The sequence below is a fragment of the Apteryx mantelli genome, chromosome 16 (assembly GCF_036417845.1).
Source record: "Apteryx mantelli isolate bAptMan1 chromosome 16, bAptMan1.hap1, whole genome shotgun sequence".
Lineage (NCBI taxonomy): Eukaryota > Metazoa > Chordata > Aves > Apterygiformes > Apterygidae > Apteryx > Apteryx mantelli.
In genome coordinates this window covers 20,860,120-20,883,215 of record NC_089993.1, presented here as the reverse complement: position 1 = coordinate 20,883,215, position 23,096 = coordinate 20,860,120, and the positions used below count along the sequence as shown (strand labels likewise).

The following is a 23,096-nucleotide window of genomic DNA, read 5'->3' as shown; positions in this document are numbered from 1 at the left end:
CAACCCTACCATGAATGAAGAGGTGCAGCTGCCACTAGTTCATCCCATAAGCCTATCGGGAGTCTACCACTGAGCGTGTATAGAGTGGGTGGATTACTGGCTTTCTGTGCTGCCGGAGTCAGTAGTTCAAACTTACTGCGCGCAAAGTAAATGTACTTGGTTCTCTCTTTGCATGTAACCTGTAAATTTGATTTACAGTTTTGCATTCCTCCCTCCCCTTTTTTTTCTTTCTTCAAAGGATCAACTAGCAGCGGACATGTATAATTTTGTGTCCAAAGAAGGGGAATACGCTAAATTCTTTGTTATGGTGAGTATTCTTTTTCAATATCACTTTGATTACAGCACTTCTGTGTGTAGATACTCGATTCTCAAAGATTACATTTCATGTACTAAACCTTCTAGTATTGTATTATATGCTCATCAGAAGCTAATGCTGTTTTTGTTTTTAAAATGTGGCTTCTGTTCTCAGTTATTAGAAGCACAAGCAGATTACCATAGAAAAGCATTAGCAGTCTTAGAAAAGGTCCTCCCCGAAATTCAAGCCCATCAAGGTAAAGTAACCTGTGCTCTGGCTGATGCTTCTCCTTGCCTGTGCCACCTATGCACAATGTTCTCCTTTATCTCAATTCTTTGCATGCAGACTTATTTATTAAGGCCATTTTGATCTACTTAACAATTTTACATTCACAAGCATAATTTCCATCTTTGCTGCATTTTCTGGAATTCTCCAGTCATATTTTAACACACTAATACAATATTAAGGATCTGTCTGATACAGGAGGGTAAAGGAAGGATTTTTGTTTGTTGCACTCATGCGTTCTTTCTTTCCTTGATATCATGTGACCTTTTGCTAATTCATTCCTGGCTCTTTTGGCCAGCAAAAATTTCATTGTGAATTAGGAATTGTAAGGTCCTTGTTTCTTAAATGATTACTAGGGGATTATCAGAAAAACTCCCCAGATTCTATGGAGCTGACTTCTTTCCTGCCTCTATACCATCCCTTTTCCACGTGTGCACATTGCACTGCAGTTGGCTGATTGAGTGTTCAGATTGCTGTGCTAGATACCAGTTAAGCAAAGAAGTGAACGAGACAGCTTCATTCCTTCTCTATGCTACTAAGCTCTTCATTGTCAGCACAAGTTTAGGTGTATCAGCTACTTGGTTTGAAGATGCGCTGTGAGCTGTTGAGTATGCTACCTAAATACTGACTGTACTGTCTCTTAATCTGTTTGCTTTGAACAAGAAGTTTGAACAGAGTCTGAGAAAAGTATATTTTGAGCTGAACAAGACTCTAAAGTATCTTGAGTTGTGGACCACATGCAAGTTGTAAAAACTGAACCACTAAACTGAAGATATTGAGACATATGAGAGTATTGATGAAAGATAGTATTGAATATCTGTACTCTATAGATCTGATGGGAGGCAAGCTAATGCAAACAAATGATGCTTACCCAGCGTCAGAGGTGCTTTATGACTGTCTGGTAGGTTATCTGTTTACAGGATATAGAGCCGACTGCTTGAGATTTTCTTTATTTCTTAGTTACTTTGCACAAAACTTTTCATATTGTGAGTGCTTCAGAAGAGGTTATCGTTTTGAAAAGGCATGCTAGGAGGCAGTGTGGCCCAGAGTCGAAGAGCAGGACATGACTTCAGTTACGCAAATTACTGCGTCTTTGAACAAATTACTACGCTCTCTCTTCCTAATGTTTGCTGTAACTTGCCCAGCTGGGGAAAGTGATGTGCTCCTCATGATGTGTTACTGAATGTTTTAGAGCTACATGAGGGATACAGTTGATGTGTTTCTGCAAACACAAAGAATAAATTAAATCCTCTGCAGAAACATCACATCTTCAGAGGAGTCTTACAAAGTTCTTTGACTGTCTTAACCTTTTTTCCCCATGGAAGAAATAATGGATGTGAACTAACAGTTGTTAACCTTTTTATATTTGCATTTTTCAATTAAAATAGCAGAAAAATATGGGGGGAAAATAACTCGTAGGAAACAGGGAATGTACATACCATCTGGAAAAACAACTATGCCAATTTTGGCTTTCAAAGCTAAGCCACAATCAAGAGAAATTAAGTGAATTGGAAAATTTGTGGAATTGTTACAGTGATGGGCTGTTAACATAGCAATTCTCATGTAAGACATTGGGATTCTTTAAATAAGCAGTAAACTTTGTGTTAACTTAATAGTTCAGTATATATCTGTGCTGAATACAGTTAAAACTTTAAGAACGGCCCAAGTCATGCAATCTGGGCAAAACTTTCTCAAAGGCGATTGCAAAGCTAAGCCTTCTGGAGTCTCGACAAAGCAGAATTAGTGTAATTTACAACCGTGTGACCACGTTGTTGCCGAGTCCTGGTGGGACATGCACCTTCCAGTTATACAGAGGATATGTGTGATGTGCTATCCAGAAAGAGGCAGAAGTATTTTTACTTGAGAATACCTGCAGGCTCATTTTTCTCTTTACTCATGATATGAGGGATTTTACCAATCAGGGCTCTAAACTTCTATTGCGTTCTTAAAATTCCTTTGCTGTACTAGAGGCTTTCTTCTTTTCTTATGTGGAACATAATTCAAGTTATTCTGTTAGATATATTGCTCAGTGTTTTGATACTCTCCAACTAGACAAATGGACTGAAAAACCAGCTTTTGGAACGCCTTTAGAAGAGCATCTCAAACGCAGTGGTCGTGAAATTGCAGTCCCTATTGAAGCCTGTGTAATGATGCTTTTGGAAACAGGAATGAGAGAGGAGGTAGGCCACACCATTTCATGCCCTATGAATGAAGGGGAAAAAGGAGCTCAGTGAAACTAGCAGACTATATTTACCTCTGTATGCTTTAACAAAATGCTTAAGGTTTTTTTTTGTTTGTTTTTGTTTTTTGTTTTGTTAGTGTAAATCATAAATCTCTTGGAAAAGCCTTGGACACTATTTGAAATACCTTTGAGATGTAATACAACTAGAATGAAAAATCAAGAAAGGGCCAGGGGTGAGAGGGGACTAAAGAATTATCAGATAGCTGTAACACATGAAGAGCTAACTTGGTCATAACCATATAGGATGATGATACTGAAATTGAAACTGCTCTGAAAAGAGACTGATATAACTTTTACTATTTCATGCTTATAATAACATGTTGGTATCAGTCAAATACATCTGTTCCTTATTATGTAGGGCTTATTCAGAATAGCTGCTGGAGCCTCCAAATTAAAAAAACTGAAAGCTGCCTTGGACTGTTCAGCTTCCCAGCTTGATGAATTTTATTCAGACCCCCATGCTGTTGCAGGTATTGTGAATGTTCTGAATCAGAACCTGGTATAAGTTGATATAATGGAAGTTTATTCTGTTCATTTACCTGTTGACCTGTTGCAGTATAAGGTGTTGCTCTCTGTGCAGGTAAACCATGAATGAAAGTAAATTGAAGCTCGCTCCATTGCATAACTTAACACAGATCAAGCATAGAGCATACATACTAATCACACTTTATGTATTTATCTCTGCAGGTCAGAGCTGTGTTTAAAATTCAGGTGATCGTAGTAATTCCAGTATCATATTTCTTCTCATGACAGGAGTGTTAACACAATCAAGGGAGATTAGAGCCATATGTAGCTTTAATAATGTAGCTGTCTTGCAGAGGGATGACTCAAAGTTTTATCGTATGAGTTTCAAATTACAGTAATTACCAGATGACTACTTGTGTTAAGTGCTGAGCAGATATACTGCAGAAATGTCAGGTCTTCCTACTGTTTCACTGGGATTTAGGTCCTGTTGCACAGATAAAATTGCAAATCTAGGGCCAAAGTTTTAAATGAAGTCTCAAAGTGTTGGCTAAGGTTTGTCTTTTCCTGGTCTACATTGCAGGTGCCTTAAAATCCTATTTGCGAGAGCTGCCAGAACCTTTAATGACATACAGTCTATATGAAGAATGGACGCAAGCTGCAAAGTAAGCATACTAAAAATGGATGTACAGAAAATATTGCACACATTTTTATCAAATTTCCGTATCATATATAAACTAAAAAGAAAAGTCCAAGCTCACACAATTGACTTTTCTGATCTAACTAGTGAGTATTTGGTGTACCATATTATTTTAAATTGTGTTGTAACTAACAGTAATTGTATTAAAACATGTTGGTGAAACACCTTGCTATTTTACACTTAAACACAAGGGCTACTTCAGGCTATTGATTGCATAGCATTGATGCTGTAATCAACTTTTTGTTACAAGGAGAGTTAATTTGGGAATTTGAAAAGCAGGTTATTGAATAACTTTCTATTTAGGCCTAATAAATACTGTTTTACATTAATTAATTCACTCTTTGTTCATGGAAGAAATCACCATTTTCTGATCTGAAAGTATGATGTAATAGAAATGTCTTTTCCTTGCAGTATTCAGGACCAGGATAAGAAGCTACAAGAATTGTGGAAAATTTGTAACAGGTTGCCTAAGCATTATCATGCTAATTTCAGGTATGAATGAGCAGCTGTTGACTTCCTGCACAGCAGCATTAGTGCTAGGGCATCACCTGTCTCAGAGCTGATCAACTAAAACTAATTCAGTTTTTTCTTGGCCACATTCCATTAGAGCATTCTGTTTTATATATCAAGTAGCTAGCATGCTTTGCTTTGGTGAGAGGTATAGATAGATAGATTTTTTTTTTTTTCAGTCAGGTTAATTCATTACTGACTGCAATGAAATGGTGATGCTTGGAACTCATCCACTTAAATGTCATAGTGTTGGCAGTAGTTTATGACTTTTCACCTGCTATGCTCATATTTTCTAGGTTTAGAAATATCACCTGGATGCATCTTATGCATTTTATTTTTCCTTTTGGCTTTACCTTTTGGGAATGAAACAGAATAAAACTCTGGCTCTTAAAAGTGTGGAAGTTCCATTACATGATATGAAAATAGCTGTTGATAGGCATTCTCTACCTAAAGATTTTTTTTCCGAAAGCGTAATACTTTTGGAGGTCACTTTAAGGTGGGAGATGTTTTCCTTTCTACCAAACTCAACACCTGTGCTTCATGAGTTAGAAGCATAGCAGACAACTACCAAGCAAAAAATCTGATAGTCTTATTTCTGTCTTTTGGGAAGTTGTCTTTAGGAGTTCTTGAAGTTTAGCTTAGTTGTTTTCACCAAGCAATGCGCTACATTTGTAATGGCCTCTCAAATGAACAGCAAAACTATTATTTGCCATAAAAACTAATTATGTCCTAATATCAGCAATGTACTAGCATATATTGTTGTGTGGGAAGAGTTCCTGCTGCTATAGTTCAATGATTTCTTTCCTTTTTGTAGGTATTTAATCAAATTTTTAGCAAAGCTTGCACAAAACAGTGATATTAACAAAATGACACCCAGCAATGTTGCAATAGTCCTGGGCCCCAACTTGTTATGGGCAAAGAATGAAGGGTAAGTTGTTTTAGAAATGCTTCAAAACAAAACTTATACGAAGGTGCAGAGTTTCTCATCAGATTGTTCTAAATCATGCAGAGTATTTGCCTAAAAAAAATAAATATTTTAAGCATGCTTTCTCAAACTGCACATCCAGATAATCTTTAGATGTGCATCTTTTTAGGACTCTTTAATGCTATAAACGTTATTAAATATTCTGAATTTCATCAAAGTGTGAAGTTGCCTTTTATGTAGTACTTAAGAGTCTTGATACATCATGCTTAGCAAAATTTGCCATTTAGGCAAGATGAAAACTTCTTGTATTTTCTTACTGTGGAATTCTGTATAAACTGTTTTATGAATTTCTTCCACAGATCCCTTGCTGAAATGGCAGCTGCAACTTCAGTCCATGTGGTAGCAATTATTGAGCCAATTATTCAGCATGCAGACTGGTTCTTCCCTGGAGGTAAATTTTTGTCATAGTATAACGAATTTTGTATTCGTGGTAGCCCTATGCAGGTAAAACTTCAATAGTTTTTTTCATTGAGGCACTGTTTTGTAGATGCATGTCTTCTGATGCATTCTGTCTTTTTTCCAGATCAAGATTTCAATGTGTCTGGGGCATTTGTTGCAATTCCTGCTGTTAATTCAAATCACTTGTCACACACTGGGAATGAATATGAATCTGGGACACTGGAACGGAAGAGGCCTGTTAGTATGGCTGTAATGGAAGGGGATTTGTTGAAGAAGGAAAGGTATGCTTCGTTCTTGGATTAATTTTCAAACATTAGCCCACTCCTGAGAGCTGGACTACTAAGGAGGTGGTAATTGGACACACTTGTATTGGTCTCAGGAGGAGAATTTTATGGAAATAGTATAGATAACACTAGTGATTTATTTCCCCTCATGTTGTTGCAGCCTGAGGAAGGTTCAAAGGTAATGTACTGGTATTTCCTTCTGGTTATACTCAATGCATGATTAAAAGCCAAGCAGATAATTGCTGCTTCCAGTTACCATCTTCCTGTTACAGATCTGGGGGTCTGAAATCCAGAGACAGAAGTGTGTATATAGTAACATCTATGAGTATCTAACTTCTGATGTTCCATGGCTTCTTTCCAAAGCCCATAAGCTGAGGTGGTGTTACCTGGTGCCTTCATGATAAGACTTCTGATTTGATGATGGTACAGTATACCACAGCAGACAGTAGAATGCTTTAAAAAAAGTGCTGTTTTCCCATATAACATGTAGTGTAATGCTCATTTATTATCACTCATATCATGAATATTCAAGTGATGTGCTGTTTTGTTTTTAGCTATTTATGCAAATGTTAAATTGTTACCTAAATGTTAACTATGGTTAGACACGTGAATTTATCAGCACTGGCAGAAGGAAGAGAAGAAAATCAATTCAAGGTTCACTGTCTTTAATACAACAGGGATAAAATTCACTTTTAGAATTAATGTGCTGTGTACATTCTGAAATTCATTAGAATTTCAGTCTGTTTATCCATAGTTAAATAGGGGTACTTTTCTTTTTTTCTGCTTTAAACAACACAAATCATAAAAGCGTACATCCAGCGGCCTTATTTGATAGTCTGTCTTGAAGTATGTACAAGGACCTAGAGGTTGTGTGTAATAAAAACAAAATTCATTTGGCAAAACATTCAAAGAGATACTCCGGTACCTAAGGAAATATATGTATTAACATTTAAAATTACTGAGTCGTTCGACCTCATTGTCATCAATGTCTGTCTTCAAATGTAATTGAATAGTTTGTCCCACTTATGTTTAGCTTACCCCTCTGTGTGGACAGGCCAAGTATCGTTGCATGTCTTAACATTTATGGTGTTATATGCAGAAAGCAGAAGCTTTCCTTGTTGCTGCTTTGCATGCTAAGCAACGGGGGTTGCCCTTGTCTTCGTGGGTTGTAACATCCAGTTGTCCTGGTGCTTTAGTTATCTGGAGTTGGCTTGCATGGTGTGTTTACTCTTTCTTCTTTCTGTAGCTTTGGTGTCAAGGTTATGGACTTCCAAGCGAATCCTCGGAGATGTGGCACTATAAATAGAAAGCACACATCCCCAGCTTTCCAGCCACCCCTTCCACCCACGGAGGCTGGCGTGCTGGCTCAGTCTGGAGCGGAGCAGCACTCGCAGGCTTCTGTGGCTGAAACAAGCCCAGGGGGTGCTGGCTTTGCTCTCTCTGCTGGCACAGCAGAACAGTTACAAAGTCAAGGAAATGAGGATATCAGGTAAGAGGTATGGCTTCTGCTGGCAGTGGCTTAGCAGGCTGCTTTAGCAACAAACTGATATGTCAAATGTATCTGCTTCATAAAGCACCTCTTCTAATTAGAGTATATGTTGCCACATGTAAAGTATCTTCAGATATGGGCAAAAAGCACTATAGAAGAGATCTCTAGCTACATGTATTTACAACCTTAATTTGAACATCTGTTGTGGAATTGATCTTCTAAAATAAGAGAATACTTGGAAAAAAACTATCATGAAAAATACTAAAAAACTGCCCTTCTGCTATCTGCCCTACTGCAGCGGTATTGACTGCTGCAAGTCGTACTCTAGAGGTGTCCGTGCAACCTGGCTGTCAGTTTCCTGCTGAAAGAACAAAAGCTAGCAATGGCAATACTGGAAACGTGTTGGGGCTTGTTTGGTTTTTGTACGTTACCTGGATTTGTGTTGTCTTTGTCTGTAGTGAGTGTTAGTGATGATCAGACTTGCTTGCTAGCAAGCTGGAAGTCAGTTTATCACATTTCAATATTAGTTTCTTTAGCGTAAGCATGTATTCGGGGTTTTTGTGCTACGTAATATTGAGATGCTGTGCAATCATATCCCAGGTATTATTATATGTGGATTCCAAGACTAGTTGCTGTAGATTTGCATCTTCCCTTCATATAAGGTGAAAGCAGCACTTTGCTTTCAGTAGTCATGTGGTCTGAGAGGGACAGCAGACCACACGTAAATGCCTGTAGCGCTCTCCACATATCAATCTCCCACACAGATTAGTACAGTAAAATACCACCATGGAGTTCTACAAAGCACTGACTCTTCTGCATATAACTTTGTTGTCAGCAGACATTTTTGCAAATGTGTTTGTGACAAAAGCCACCAGATTTCTAACTTTGAAAATACTTACCACATTAGAGATGTTAACAGTTCAAGCAAATGCAAGAGTAGTGTAATTTTTCTAGCTTACCTGAAACTTGTTTAAAGTGTATATTAAAACTTTTTATTTCATAAGTACAGATGATTATTTAAGGGAGCTGGGGTTTTCTGGAGCTACAACTCCTCATTCAGATACCTCCTGCAGACTAGTTTTTCTTCCACAGGTGTCTTCTATGGTATAAGGGCCTAAAATGAAACTTTGAATGTAGTGTCTAAAAGCTGCATTTAAAATCTGCACAAACTCTGCCTTGAAGTAATTTAAAATTTAATAACAGCATCTGGAGAAATTAGTATTATAGTGTACCAGTAGAAGTGATTGAAAGGTGTTTAGTTGTCTTGAGATGAGTAAAATACTGCAAGAGATTCTAAGTACAGAGAAATGAATGAAGACTGCAAGTGCATAGGAAGTAAGAGGAGGGGGCACTGCTTAGTAGCACCTCAGTTAGCTCATACTTGAGTACTTTATTTCCCCAAGTCCTATCGCCTTCACGGCCAAAGGTCAGGAAGAGCCTGACTTGTCCTGACCTGAATCTCGGAGGTTATGCTGCGATAGCTCCCTCGCAGACAAAAAGCTCCTCGGGCTGCCTTGATCAGCTGCAGCAAGGTAAAAGCTAAACTTCAGGTAGAGTGGAGGGAAGGCTTCGGCCAGCCAAAGAAATATAAAGAACCACTGCTGTCTCCACGCTCTGCTTTTGCGGTCTTTGGAGCCTTCTGAGGGCTTCCAACGGCTCCAAGGTTTTAAGCAGTGAGGACTGCATCCGCCTTGTCTGTATACTATAGTAGCAAGCTGGTTATGTCTTTCATGGATTTCTTTTTTTTTTTTCTTTTTTTTGGGGGGGGGGAGGGGTGTTGGTTTTTGTTTGTTTTTCCTGACAGAGCTTCACAGATTGCCCTCACTTAGTCCTTAGTAGCTACATATACCAGATAACTGCCAATGAATTTGATGTGATGCTGCGATAGGACATTTTAAAAAGGCTGTTACTAGGATGATAGGTATATTCGGGGGAGGAAATGGGAGAATTAATTTATTTGAACTTTCACGTTGGGAGACTTTATTTAAAGGATTTCCAAAGGCACTGAGGATGCTATGGCATGGAGACTGTACACTTGTTATGAGTATTTCATTCAAACAGGTATTGTGATACTGCAAAACCACTTGGATTCCCAATTTAATTTTCGTAATTAATAATCTGTTGTACAGATTTGCCTGAAACCTACGTGGGAGCTCTTTGAAGAGCATTAGGAGTGTTCAGTCTGTTATTAAATATCAGCCAGTACAGAAATTTTTCTAAAAGACTTGAGGTTCAGAAGTAGAACACGGTTCATAATGTAAACCTTAACGGGTGCAGTTCATCTGGGTGTGGCATTTTACGATCACTTTCTAATTCATTTATTTAACTTTCAGTACCTCAAAACCTAAGGACACTGCATCTTCAGCTACTCCTCCACCCCCAAGAAATGGTGGACATGCAGGCACTGTCCAGAATCAATCAACAAGTAGCACTAATCAGCTTTCTGTTAATCAGCCACAGAATGCAGCAGGTCCCAGTCCCCATTCAATGAGGCGAGGTGTGTGTTTTAATTCAGTTTTAAAACCACTAAGCTCCAGTTCTTAATGTACTGACAAAATGTTTTCTAAAGTAACTTTACCAGTATCTCTTGTCCTTTATTCCTGGCAATGGTTTAATTCACCTACATTTCACTAAGGTCTAGCTAAATGCATCTTTGGGCTCTTTCATGAATGCTGGTAGTAATGTTACCAACACTATTTAATTAAATCGCTTAAAGGCTATTGATTAGTAAACCTGTGTATGCATTTTGGTAGCTTCATACGGCTATCATTTTTATTTGATAATGCACCATTGTATTTTGATAATATACGTTAATATTCTTTTGTCCTACTAATTCATATGTTTCAGGAGTTTGCTTTGACAATACACAACCATGAAATGTCATCTCTTATCTTAACAGCTGTTAAGAAGCCTGCACCAGCACCTCCCAAGCCAGCCAATCCACCACCAGGGCAGCCAGGAAGTCAAAGTTCTGCCTCAGCTGCTCAACCACCTTCTGTCTCTCCAAAACCACCTGCTAGAAGTTCTTCTCCTCCTGGTCAACATGCAAACCAAGGAGCAGTCCAGACCTCCACTTCCCAGGTTTCTGCACCTCGGAGATACTCTAGCAGCCTTTCCCCAATACAAGCTCCCAGCCATCCACCACCACAGCCCCCAACACAGGCTACTCCTCCACTGCAGCCCAAATCAAACAGTCAAGCATCTCCTCCTGCTGCACCTAGCAGTGAGCACGGACCAGAGCAGCCCTGTTACACTCCTCCGCAGACTCCAACACCACCCGATACACCCCCTCTAGGAAAACATAATACTAGTTCCCCACTGTCACAGCCACAGCCATCTACTCAAGAAACCTCACAGTCTCACTCTCCTCCTCACACTGGTACGCTGCCAAGGCCACGGCCAGTACCAAAACCCAGGAACAGACCTAGTGTTCCGCCACCACCTCATCCTCCTACTTCTCATTCAGCTGGAGATGGTGGTATTACAAATGCCACGCAAACAGCTTCCAAAATAGTAACAGGTAAGTGGATTATTTTATCATCATCAGTGTCTCCTCAGGGAGCAGAAATGAAGAAAGTAATGTCTGTAGCTGTAAATTAGCCTTTTTTGGAAAATGTAGAAAGTACAAATAACAATTAAAATACTTAATTGCTGATGCCCTATTAAAATACCCATGCCTGTTGTGGTGCACCAGGATTGGGGGCAGCATCTTCCATAGTGAAGGTTTTCCTCGAGGGGCAGAGGGGAGTATGTATTAGTTTGCTTTATTTTTTCCTGCTTTGGAAGCAAAACATTATTACAGCAACAAAACTATTGGGCTTTCTCAGGCCTCTACATTATGGCAGTCTGTCATGCTTATGCATCTGTTGTTAAAAAGGCAAATCATTGGAGGAGGGAGATGCAGCCCAAGGATAGTGTATTTCAGCATATGCAGAAGATAAAATGCCAAAAGTGGCCAACGTATTTTGGTGGGTTTGATACCCATTGTAATAGAGAAGATACTAATGCAGTGAATGTTTTACCTTGAAAACTAAGCCTTCTGATGTGCTTTTAAGTTGGATATACAGAAGTTGAAGAATCAAATATATTAATTATATGTAATAGGTCAATTTCTAGATACATCTTCATATTTTGAACACAACCTTGTTTTTCTGTTTTGAGATGTGAAGCATAGACAACTTTTTTGTCTTCTCATAGGAACTTCATGAAGCTTGTAGTTGTTAGATAGGGGTAACATTCATTTAAATATTGGAAAAAATGCAACTGAAGACAGGGTAAAAACTAGCAGATCTTGAAATGTTCTGCTGAGTCTCTGCTTATTTTAGGTACTTTTGAAGGAAAAGGCAATGAATGTAAGAGACTAATGCTTTTAAATCTACTTCTATTCAGTAATGGTTAAAAACTTTCCAATGATGCTGCAGTGTCTCTAGAATAAGACTAATGTTTTGGAATGCAAAGTTTATTCTGATGCCTAACAGCTGTACCCCATGATGCCTTCACAGGTGGGGATGGTTACTGCGAATAAGGTTTGTACTGACCAGAAACATGCAATATAGCTAAAATGCTCCTGCACAGCAATATTTTATTTGTAGCTTTATTTTGTATATGCGCTTTGGAATATGTGCTCTCTGTCAACCCTGCATTTTATCTCATTACCACATAACATTCTGTTTGTAAGAGATATTAAGACCTATGCTTAATTTTAATAGTCCTGTGAACATTGTTTAAGTTAATCCCTAAAACAAGTCATAAAAATAGCCATATCCCTTAAATGAAGTGAATAACACTTTAAAAGTGTTGATGCAAAGGCACCAAAACTACCACTCCAGGAGTAAAGTATGAAGCAGTGACCTGTTTAAAATAAGTGTGTTCCCATCAGTGCAGGCAAATGTTGCAGCTCATGTTTTTTCTTCAATTCAACATTTTGCGTGTGGGTTTTTCTTTTTAATGTAGCTTTCACTTTAGGATTTCAGTTATTTTTTAACTATTTAGGATTTATTTGTGCAAAATACATGCTCATGTGACTAAATAATCCCTTTGCAGAAAAGCACCCAGCAGCATCTCTGCATTCTGGCATGTTTGCATTTGCATTCTGTCAACCCAGGCCTCACTAATAGTACTAGTCTGTTCAACCGTAACTGCCAAACAATACATATTAATAATCTTACTATTCATATATAATGGTTTAGAGGTGATGCCTTTTTAAGGTAACAACTGCATGACAGGCTGAAAATGTTGAGGCTGCATTCCTGAATTATCTCAAGATGTGACTATTAGCTTTCAGGAAAGATACTGAAATTAGTATTGGATTGACGAGTCAACTTGGAAGTACACTTTTTAAATAAGAGAAACTAGCAATAAATGAGCTTTTAAACAACTGAAAAGTAGCTCTGCTTTTTAAAACAACAAACTCTTACCTGATCATAACCTTGTTCTTTTGTCAGTATCCCTAAAATAAAAGGGCAATTTATTTCAAAACCAAATTCAGAAATAAGGCTGGGGTTTGGATCTTTACAGCACTTGCACATGAAATGAGATTGGAAACCTTGCTGATGAGTCAGACTTCAAGAGGCTTAACCATATTTTCTAAGTCCTGTTTCATAGGTTGACTGCCTCTTTTTTCATTTTGGAATTTTTCTGGTTCTGATGCAAAAGCTTTAATGATAGCAGACACTTAAGCAGAGTTTGTCTTACCCCAATTTAACAGGAGAAATATTTGCCCTTTAAGTAATATCCAGTTGCTCTGCAGAGCTGCTTCATTGAGGGACAAAGAGGAGGGGAGTTAAGTTATATGAACAAACCATCTGCAATAGGACATTGATTGGCACAACTGCAAATATATCTGAATTGTGAATTACAACTTAAATGGTGAACTGCAGGGATAGCTCCTTTTCAATTCAGTTAAAGGCACAACAGAGGTACACTGGACCATCCTGTAGTTTGGATGCATTTTAAAAAATATATTGAAATCAAGGTCTGATTGTCAACTTGTAGTGTTAAAACTGAAAAAACTTGCTATTATTCCTTTCAAGTGAAAGAAAGCAAATTGGCAGTGTAAGCTGTGTAAGGTAAACAATAGTATGAAAGCTGCCATGCAGCAAAGTCAGTAAAGGAAAGTTAACACTAATGGATTCTCTAGCAAATCTGATAAAAGAACCCAGAAAATCTAGTACGTTTTGCAAAAAAAAAGGGAAAAGTTGAAAGTTGAACTGATACGTAGGTTTACCTACAGCAGTACACTCAGTACAGGATCATCTGCTTTTTCCAGATCAATTTTTTTGATTAATATTTGCTGAGACTTAACACCACAGCATATTACATAAGAATATCTGCTCTAACATTTACACATGCACATATAAGCATTTATTTTTAAACACTGATACTATAAACTGCCTCACCTAATTTACAGTGTGAAGTAACTGGTTTTTAATTTAACCTTAAATAGTGGAGCAAGGGAAAACATATGGGAATAAATGTCATAATATCAGAACTTGGAATCCTGAAGTATTTTCAGGATACAGTTGAATTCCTTTGTCCATGTATTGGACTTTAGTAATGCTTCAAATCCTATTTATGGCTTTAAAGTAATGAGCCCTAGGAAAGAATATTCTAATCAAAAATTTCATTAAATAATCTAGATGTTTGACCAGCATTCAGTATGAACTGTATTGGAAAGTTTGATGGTAAGGAAAAGGCATATGATTGGCCAAAAATGTTGCTAATTCATAATCATGTGTGTGCTAATGGCCACTACTAACCTGTCACAAATAACACTGCTTGCTTGCATTCTCATTAGTGTAGCATGCAAAAAGAATGGCTCTGGTTTATGCTTGCTCTTACATTAACATACTAAAAGTATTGAAGACTAGAATGTATAAAGTTGTTCATGTTTTGACTGGCCAGTTTCATGCTGTATGTTTTTCACTTAATAGACATTTATACCTGGAAATTCATGTGTTTTATACAAAAGTTCATTTTGTATTTGAAGTAGCTGTATCATTTGTTTGTCACAATCAAATATTCCTTTTCTGTGTCACCTCACATTTTCAGTTACCTCCTTTTCTGGTTCACTTCTTAATATGCAGTAGTGGTAGGGAGAACTTCTGTGCCTGCCTCTGAAGTTGAAGTACTCCTTTTCAACTGTACTTTAAATGAAAATCAACAGTACAGTAGGTACTGCTAGCTACTGGGGAGAGTTCAGCGGCCCAGCTACTTAGATTCTGTGCTCATCTCTTCTACAGTCAAGCTCAGTGCAGAACATTTTGAGTAAGCTGTTGATCGTTATCATATTACATCAGATAACAATAGTAAAAATGCCTACAGAAAGATACAAAGTTTAAAGTTAATTTTAAAAGTACTTACATTTTCATCTGTTGTAGAAACAAACCCTGTAGTTGGGATAAAAGGGAGCTGCCAATGTTATGAAAACTTGGTTTTGTGGATCAGAGACTTATTTTAAATGCATGAATGTGAAATTAAGTGAAAAGGTTTGGTTTTAAAGTATCTCCAGTAATTGTTTTCTTCATTGCTATCAAAGGCCTACTGAGCAAATAGTGTGACCTATGTGTCTTCTCCTATAAGACTGCTTACTAGATACAGTTCAGTAACCAGGACATTGATTTATTTATTTAAGTGACAATAGGGGCTGGGGAGAGGAATCTAAGATTCACCCAGATGATGGATGTAACGATTTGTAACAATACTGATGGTTTGTTCTGTGCCTTCTGGTTGATTTCACTTATGACTGAAATACTAACAGTTTCTTAGCAGAATATGGTACTCTTCTCCCAAGGCTGTGATATGAGACTTGGGAGAATATGTATAGATCAACCCTCCCAAGAAAACATAAATCCTGGAATTTATGTTATAGGAAAGGTTATAGAATCTTTGAGTTTCAGTAATAAGGATGAGGACATCTAACAATCCTCTGCAAGACAAGCCAATCAGTGTCAGACACGAGTTCTGCCTACTAAATTAACAGGATCATTTAATACAAAGTTACTGCAATTCACTAGCGTACTGTTTACCCTTAGACAACAGGACCCTTACCGAAATAAGGAAGCAGGGGAGGCTGCACTCAGACTTCTTCTATTTCTGCTTTTGCCTCTTCCATGTCGTTTAGCACAGAAGCTTTCAACTTAGCACAAATCACTTACAAATGTGTAAGTTTCAGACTTAATGTTTGAGATGTGGTTTGAGATCTTTAAAGGATGCCTGTCTATGCCACCTGAGTGTAAAAAAAGTCTCTATTTGGATTCTTTATTGACTTATGTGATCTAAATGGTTTTCCATTTGGAGCAGCTGCTGTGTTGTGATAGGCGATGTTTCTGCTGCAAAGTCTGTGGCATATTATAAATTAGCTTTCAAAAATACTGACTTAATATTTTCATTTACATTTATTGTGAGCTGTTCTGGATTTTTCTGGTCTTCTAACTACTAGTGCAGTCAGTCACCAGAAGTGCAATATTTGAAGTCATTGGCTTGGACAAAATTCTCCCCCCTCATTAATCAAGGGCAAAAAATACAACGTTCCTGTAATGCACAGGAAAGAAGTTTAGTATGCATTCAGTGCCTTTTTTGGGGGGGGGGGGGGGGTGACAGTGCCTCCTTTTGACACCATACATGTTCCCATCACTTCTAAAAAATCTTAGGTGGTGTTTAGCTGGTTGATCATCTAGATGCCAAACTTCTTGCTGAGTGACCAATCCTGATTTGATGTCAGTGTCTGAAATGAAGTATCACTTCTACAGGGCACTGAGGAATCTCATATCAAATTATACTTGCTTTCTTCCATTCTTGAAAAAGAAATGTTTTTCTCTGTTATGTACATGACTAAAAAGGTATGTAGGAGAAGCAACCCAGCCATAAGCTTTATTTGTTTGGCTTAGCCTTTTTGTGTTCATGTGTGCACATGCACATATGTGCCAGCCCTGTGTTTGAAAAGCCTTTGATCTGTCCTTTCCATTTTCTTTCTAAGGAAATGTACCAGAAACACAATATTGAATAAGATGTCACTGTCCAGACTGCTAAATTTCCTATTCCATTTTTTTTGTGCAGACTCTAATTCCAGTATTCAAGAACCACTTCAAAACCCTTCTTCAGAGCTTCTTACAGAGACAGCAAGCAAAGAACTGCACAACCACCTCATGCTAGATATTGACAATGATACAGAAAGCACTGCTCTGTAAAGTAAACTCTAAAACTTTCAACTTTCCTCTCCTGGTGGAAAACTAACAGACCTAACAGTGAAAAGCTTCTTTTGACGATATGGCAAAACTGTATAGAGTTTTGACTTGTGCACCACTGAGAAGGTGACTTAGCCATTCAGAAGAAGTTTAATGATCTGTGTCTGAACAATGGTTTTCAAAATCTTGAATGGAAATAATTGATTACTGCAGAAACTTGCATAGGAAGCATAATTGCTGCTAATACCAATGGTATTAGCAGAAATTCCAAAATGAGAAGCAGCAGAACATTAGTTATTTAAAGTGCATGTATTATGGAAATAATCTTCTTAATGTCACGGTTAGACTTTTATTTCTAGTTCTTAGACATTACAAGGAGATGCCTTGCAAGAGACATTCCCTCACTGATTTGCTGCAGATTCTTGTTAAAATATGAACCAAAAAATGCCAGAGTGCTCTTGGTGACTGCTGGTTATCAGTTGCCAGTCAAAACTGTGGATGTATTCTAGTGCCTTGAAGGACTGTCATACTGTAGAAGGAAACTTACTGTATCTTTAACCATTTCATTGCTCCTTAATGATCAGTACTTAATCCTTATTTCATAGTTATTTGTATTAACCAAACCTGCTTTGTTTATGTGAAACCTGAAACTGTTTCAGAATAAAACTGTGGAAGAGTTTTTGCTTTTATTGAAAATGGTTGAATTTTGAAAGAATTTTAGACATCTGTTTGGATTCATCAGTTGGGTGAACATTTATAAAAATTAAAGATTGTATTTTGTCAGCTGAAGGCATATTTATTCAAGTCTCCAAACAACATTGCTGTTTCTGTGGTACATTTGAAACAAAAGTTCTACACTGGAAGTTATGCAATTATGCCCTGGGCTTTTTAAACTAATGAGTCACTGGCAGCTCAGCTTGATCTTCTTTTAAGCAGCATACTGGGAAATGAATGTGCATCTGTTCCTTAATGTGTAGACATGAATGTGTCCAGCTGCAAAGAAGAGTGCTGGATACAGCCCATATCATGCAAAGAAATGTGATGGGGCAGGCCATACAGTTTCTGTGAATGAGAGGGAGGGAGGGGAAGAGAAGACTAGTCACTTGAGAAGGAATTGAGATAACATTCATATAACTAGCTAAAAGTAATTTACTTAACCTCTGAATTCCCTAATACTCTATAATACATCTTAGTCAAGGTATTAAAAGAGACCGCAGGTTCACCTGTGAAATAAAACTGTGTTTCCTAAAGACCTTGACAGGATACATTGTACTTGGTGACTAAATATATTTATCTTGTCACCATCTCCTTCGTGCCACAGTTTGAAAGTATCAATGGCTGCCCTGGTTGTTTCCTATTTTAGACATCTCTAAATAGGAAAGATCCATCCCATTAGTAGATGTAGACCTAACTTCCTCTGTTCCTACACTAGCATTGTAACAAACTCCTACAGCTCTAAACTCAGTGTTATGAGCCAGAATTCTAGTTCTGTGCCTTAAATTGACCTTCATCCCTAAAACTGTAGGCAGCGTACCTGAATCCATAGCAGGTTGCAAAGGATTTAAATACATTCTCAGAAATTCTTCTGGACTTGCACATTCCTCAATGTTACACAAATAGTTAATTGTCTCTGCTGGGATTAGCAGCTCAGGTGCAAGAGTATGCAGATTGTTATTCAGATTGTCACTGTTGTCCTTGATAATAAAAAGTGTATTTTAGTACAGTTACAATAAAAACAGAGCTATGACACAACTACAGTGAAGGAAACTTGCCAAGAACAGCAGGGCTGGAGTTGTCATCCCTTGTTTACCAAATATAACTTTATCCTTTATTCTTAAGAGTACACAGCAATAAGGAGAGTGTAGAAAGCAACATATTACTTCATGAGTGACATTTACTGGCTTTAAGCATGTTAGTACAATTGATTAGTTTAAAATGGCTGCACCAAATAAAAATAAAATTGTGGACTTCCTTAACATTTTAACACAGCGTCTAGAATTCTCGCAGGTGTATATGCTTGTAAACTGTATTTGAAAGACAAGTACATCTGCTTACTGGTGTGGTTTGGGGGGTAAAGCAAGTAAAATTCTTATAGCATAGGTATTTAAAGTTTACCTCGAACATTTTTGGAACATAGGCTGCCAGTTTGAAGAGGAGAGTAAGACACTCTGCGACTACCTCTACTGTAGACTGTGATTGTGTTGCATCTTGTAGATATGTCACAGGAGGCGTCACTGTTGTAACATACCAGTCTGGGAACAGTCTGGTTGGGATGTTATGCGACACCACTAAAACTTTAATTTCCTGGAGTAAAGCACTGAGTGGAAAGAGTGAATTCCATCCTTAAGTACAGCAAGGAGTTTTTACCAGATGTTTGAGTTTCATAAGCTAAGCATTGATCCGTTTGCATTCCAGAGCTATGCTACAGCATTATATGCATACAGCATTATCATAGCACCTTCTCCCCAGTCGTTTTAAATTTTGGATCTAGCCATAGGAAACTTTTTCATGTTGTACTGCAACATACTGTGCAGGGTTATTGAGCAGACTGTGAAGGAACAATTTTGGTCAAATGTCACAGTAAGAAACAGGCAAAAGAGCAGCAGGCGTTTAATAAATGCAAGGGTATGATGGTAGCTTTCTTTGACAGAAACTCCTTTTACAGACAAGAAAATTATGTGGCTTTCATGAGCCCAGATTTCAGTGAATAAATAAGGGGCCATAGAGGAACCTATGTACTGGTTAAGCTAGAGAAGACAATAATTGGTTGAACTCTGTGGTAAGTGGTAGGCAGTGTTGAAAGTGGAAATAGCAGGCTGGAAGGCAGTGACTAACACTCTGAAGATGACTTTAGAATTCTAGTATGTATATTTACAAGTGTTTACAAAGCAGGATACAGAAATCATGCAGGCAACTGGAACTAAGGAATGAATTTTCCTATTTTCTTAAACCTTTCAACACTCTTGACAGTTGAAGTCTTGGCAACTTGAACATGAACTTCAATGCAGAGGACTGTGCAAGAGTCCAGTGTCACCTAGCCAACTGCTCCCTGCATACAGAAAGGATGCATGTCATATTAACTTGAAAATGTTATTTACACTGTGGTCCACAGTTATTCAATGCGAAAATAAAATAAGTTATCATAGCTAATGTTCAATTTAACCTTAAAGGAAGCATTCTACCACTTCTGTTACAAATTTTCTTTCAACTAAGCTAATGTGAAACACTTACTTATGTCCTTGATTTTGGAGAGAAGCTAAATCTTGGATGATAAGATGTATTGTACCAATGCAAGACTGCAAAGGAAAAGGGAGAATTTTTATGAAATTGCATATTACAAAATAGTTGTGAAAACAAAAATTCATCAGCTGCCCTGTAAATGGGCTTTCCCTTTGAGTTGCCAACACAGAGGACAGAGCATATTGTTCCTACTAGCTCTGGCAAAGTTGTCTGACTGTCAGAATAAAATTCTGGGGTAGTTACCTGAAAACAGAGTGGAAAAAAATCCAGAGGTAAGCTACCAGCACCACCACATCATTATTAAGGTCCTAGCTCTTATTTTAACCCTGTGTATGGAGTAGGATGTGACTATTCATTTGCAGCTAGCTGGATCTTAGAACCCCAGTTTGTATAAATGTGAATCAAGCTACTTGATCCCAAAAGGGATTTACATAACTTACCTCTATTACATGAAGAACACAACTGGAATAGAGAAGAAGTAGACCTGAGACTTGTTCTCCTGAGTGGCATTTTAATGCATTTTCAAACAGTCTTTTGTGGTAACCTGTTTCAAAAGTAAAATTGGCAGTTTGTCATATGGCTTATAGTGATTGTTCCACCAAGTTAGCATTGTATGTCCTATTCCATATTCTTCTCTCTGCTGCCACAGACAACAGATTCATAGATTATGCTTTTATTATTCAGAGAAAATGTAAAAGCATTGTTAACATGGGAATCTTTTCTTGACATATGCACCGACACAATTCATATTAGCTCTTAAAGCTGCACCAAAATCTGCAATATTTGTCTTAAGTGGCTGAAGTGTGAAATTCCCATTAGCATTTATTTACTGTAAAGATGTAGTTACATCTTTGTTGCTGTAGTTGCTTTTAAATACATTACCTGAAGGCCCTGAACGTAGAGCACTTCAGAAGTTTTGCATGTGCAGTCAAATTCTTGCCTCTGCTTGACATTGGCACTAATATATTTATTTATTAAAAACAACTTTATGTATCCCACTCATCAGACAAAACATTCAGTATACATTAATTACTTTGCTGAGAAAGTCATACTTGAAAGTTGGTTGTAAAAGCAGTATTATATTTTGAAAATGAAGTCTCTTTTTCCCCTCAGGGATTATAATACTTGTGTCTTATTTGCTAAGGAAGGATCCTAAGTGATAATTCTCTTTATGTTATTTAACAAAATGGTATTTTTTTTTTATTTTCTGTGCTACTGCAAGGCTTACATGCATCACTGCTGTATGCTGTCCATACTGTCACTCCATTATACATGCAATGCAATGAGCATGACTTTGGTATGCGGCACTTTGCTACAATTATGCAATATTTACAGTTTTGATGTAGTCAAAGAGATTTTATAAAAGATGAGAATGAAATACAACAATAGAATGTCACCTAAGAGATCACGTAGAATACCAGCATGTGTATATATAATGCAAGCTATATTTAAGAATCCTTTTCAAAACTTGAATTGAGGATAAAGTCAGCTCCCTCTGGTGTACAGCATCAGAACTACCCTTTACAGTAAAGGGAAACTGTTAAGTAGTCAGTGAAACCAGAACTTCCGTATAGTATAGGAAGAAATTTGCAAGTTAATTTCTCATGTCTTTTCAGTTCAGTGTCATGAAACACCATTTTTAGTTGTGCACATTGGTTTCACTTTTTATGCGTCTTTGGTTTCTAAATCCTAAAAGGAAGTACAGTCATACTGCAGCTGTGCGTGCCAGAGCCACCCCCTGCCCCGTATGAACTGGATTTTCAACGAAACTGCTGCCTAACTCGGTAGTTAGTTCCTTTATCTTAAAAATAAAGGTCCTTATGGGGCTGGTCTGAAACCCCTAACATATCACATCCTGGACAGAGAGAAGGCGAGTGCATTGCACGCCAATGCAAGGGCAACAGGTACCCGCATTTAATCGGAGCGAGGGGGAGAAAAAAAGCCTTCAGGATGAGCAAGGGCGCACCCGAGGACGACAACCCGTGTGCCCGCTGCAGCGGGTAGCGGGGACGGGTCTGCGGGCGAGGGCATGCCTGGGGTCGCGCCTGTGCGGCGCACCTTGTGTCACCGCGCTGCGACAGCTTTGCCGGGGAGCCTGGGGGTGCCCGCACCGCCACATCCCCCTCTGCCCCCGGGCGCACCGCGGCGGCGCTTTGGCGACCCAGGCCGCGAGCCGAGGGGCTGCGGGCACCCACCTGTGACCCACCTGTGACGGCCGCCGCCTCGGCGCCCTCGCCCAGCTGGGCCGCCACCACCAGCCTGTGGAGCGGGAACCGGCTCTGCGGACAGAGAGGGGCGAGGCTCGCTCACGCCGCCGCCGCGGCCCTGGGCGCTGCGGGCCCGCCGGGGGCAGAGCCGCCCCCCCACACACACACACACCCCCACCTGGCCCGCGACGTGCAGCCGCTCCAGCCGCGCCGCCAGCAGGCTCCGCCGCTCCAGCGCCGCGGGCACCGGCGAGTCCCGCCGCCCCCGCGGCGGGTGGGCGCCCGACATGACCCCGAGAGCCGCGGAGCACCGGCCGGGGGAACCGCGACGCCCGGCGGAGGCGACGAGGGGCAGGAGGCGCTGCGGCGTCTGCGGAGCGCCGAGGGGCGGCGGCGCGCGCGGGGCCGTTAAGGGGACTGAGGGGCCGCGGCGCGCGCGGAGCCGTTGGGGGGGGCGGGGGGGCCACGGCGCGTGCGGAGCCGTTAAGGGGACCGAGGGGCGGGGCGGCGCGCGCGAAGTCACTGAGGGGCGGCGCGGGCTACGGCGCGTGCGGAGCCGTTGAGGGGACTGAGAGGCCGCGGCGCGCGCGAAGCCGTTGAGGGGCCGCAGCGCGGCGGAACCGTTGAGGGGACTGAGGGGGCCGCGGAGGCGCCCGGCCGCCGCCTGGCGGGCAGCCCCCTCCCCGCCCCCGTCGCGCCCGCCTCCGCCCACGAGCGCCGCACACCGGGCGGGGTTGCGGGGGTCTCGCTTTAATGAGCTCGTCTCCAGCTACACAGAAGCCACCAGCGGACACCGTTTGGTTAAGCTCACGA

The 23,096-nt window shown here is 39.6% G+C and overlaps 2 protein-coding genes across 5 annotated transcripts in view; one reads left to right on the top strand and one right to left on the bottom strand.

Annotated features, from left to right (window-relative positions):
• Nucleotides 1–17,619, top strand: part of ARHGAP17 (Rho GTPase activating protein 17) — a 51,189-nt gene extending 33,570 nt beyond the window's left edge. Inside the window, exons 8-22 of one of the 4 annotated variants that reach the window (XM_067306631.1) lie at nt 239–307; nt 470–551; nt 2,633–2,760; nt 3,181–3,292; nt 3,868–3,949; nt 4,396–4,476; nt 5,309–5,422; nt 5,779–5,870; nt 6,003–6,159; nt 7,409–7,651; nt 9,985–10,148; nt 10,551–11,171; nt 12,154–12,177; nt 14,290–14,334; nt 16,709–16,792. In XM_067306631.1, coding sequence (XP_067162732.1) covers nt 239–307; nt 470–551; nt 2,633–2,760; nt 3,181–3,292; nt 3,868–3,949; nt 4,396–4,476; nt 5,309–5,422; nt 5,779–5,870; nt 6,003–6,159; nt 7,409–7,651; nt 9,985–10,148; nt 10,551–11,171; nt 12,154–12,176 — 1,968 coding nt within the window. In that variant the 3' untranslated portion in view covers nt 12,177; nt 14,290–14,334; nt 16,709–16,792. Of the gene's footprint in view, nt 1–238; nt 308–469; nt 552–2,632; nt 2,761–3,180; nt 3,293–3,867; nt 3,950–4,395; nt 4,477–5,308; nt 5,423–5,778; nt 5,871–6,002; nt 6,160–7,408; nt 7,652–9,984; nt 10,149–10,550; nt 11,172–12,153; nt 12,178–14,289; nt 14,335–16,708 lie in introns of all 4 variants that reach the window. The other 3 variants (XM_067306630.1, XM_067306633.1, XM_067306629.1) reach the window with 3 other exon arrangements.
• Nucleotides 17,620–17,715: 96 nt separating this feature from the next.
• On the bottom strand, nt 17,716–22,572 carry LOC106486188 (testis-expressed protein 47-like). The gene is made up of 6 exons (XM_067306566.1): nt 22,272–22,572; nt 20,517–20,620; nt 20,068–20,132; nt 18,952–19,153; nt 18,371–18,530; nt 17,716–17,898 (listed from the first exon to the last, which is right to left on the bottom strand). Exons 1-6 carry the CDS (start codon nt 22,570–22,572, stop codon nt 17,861–17,863), a joined length of 870 nt encoding a protein of 289 aa, XP_067162667.1. The 3' UTR covers nt 17,716–17,860.
• Nucleotides 22,573–23,096: the final 524 nt, after the last annotated feature.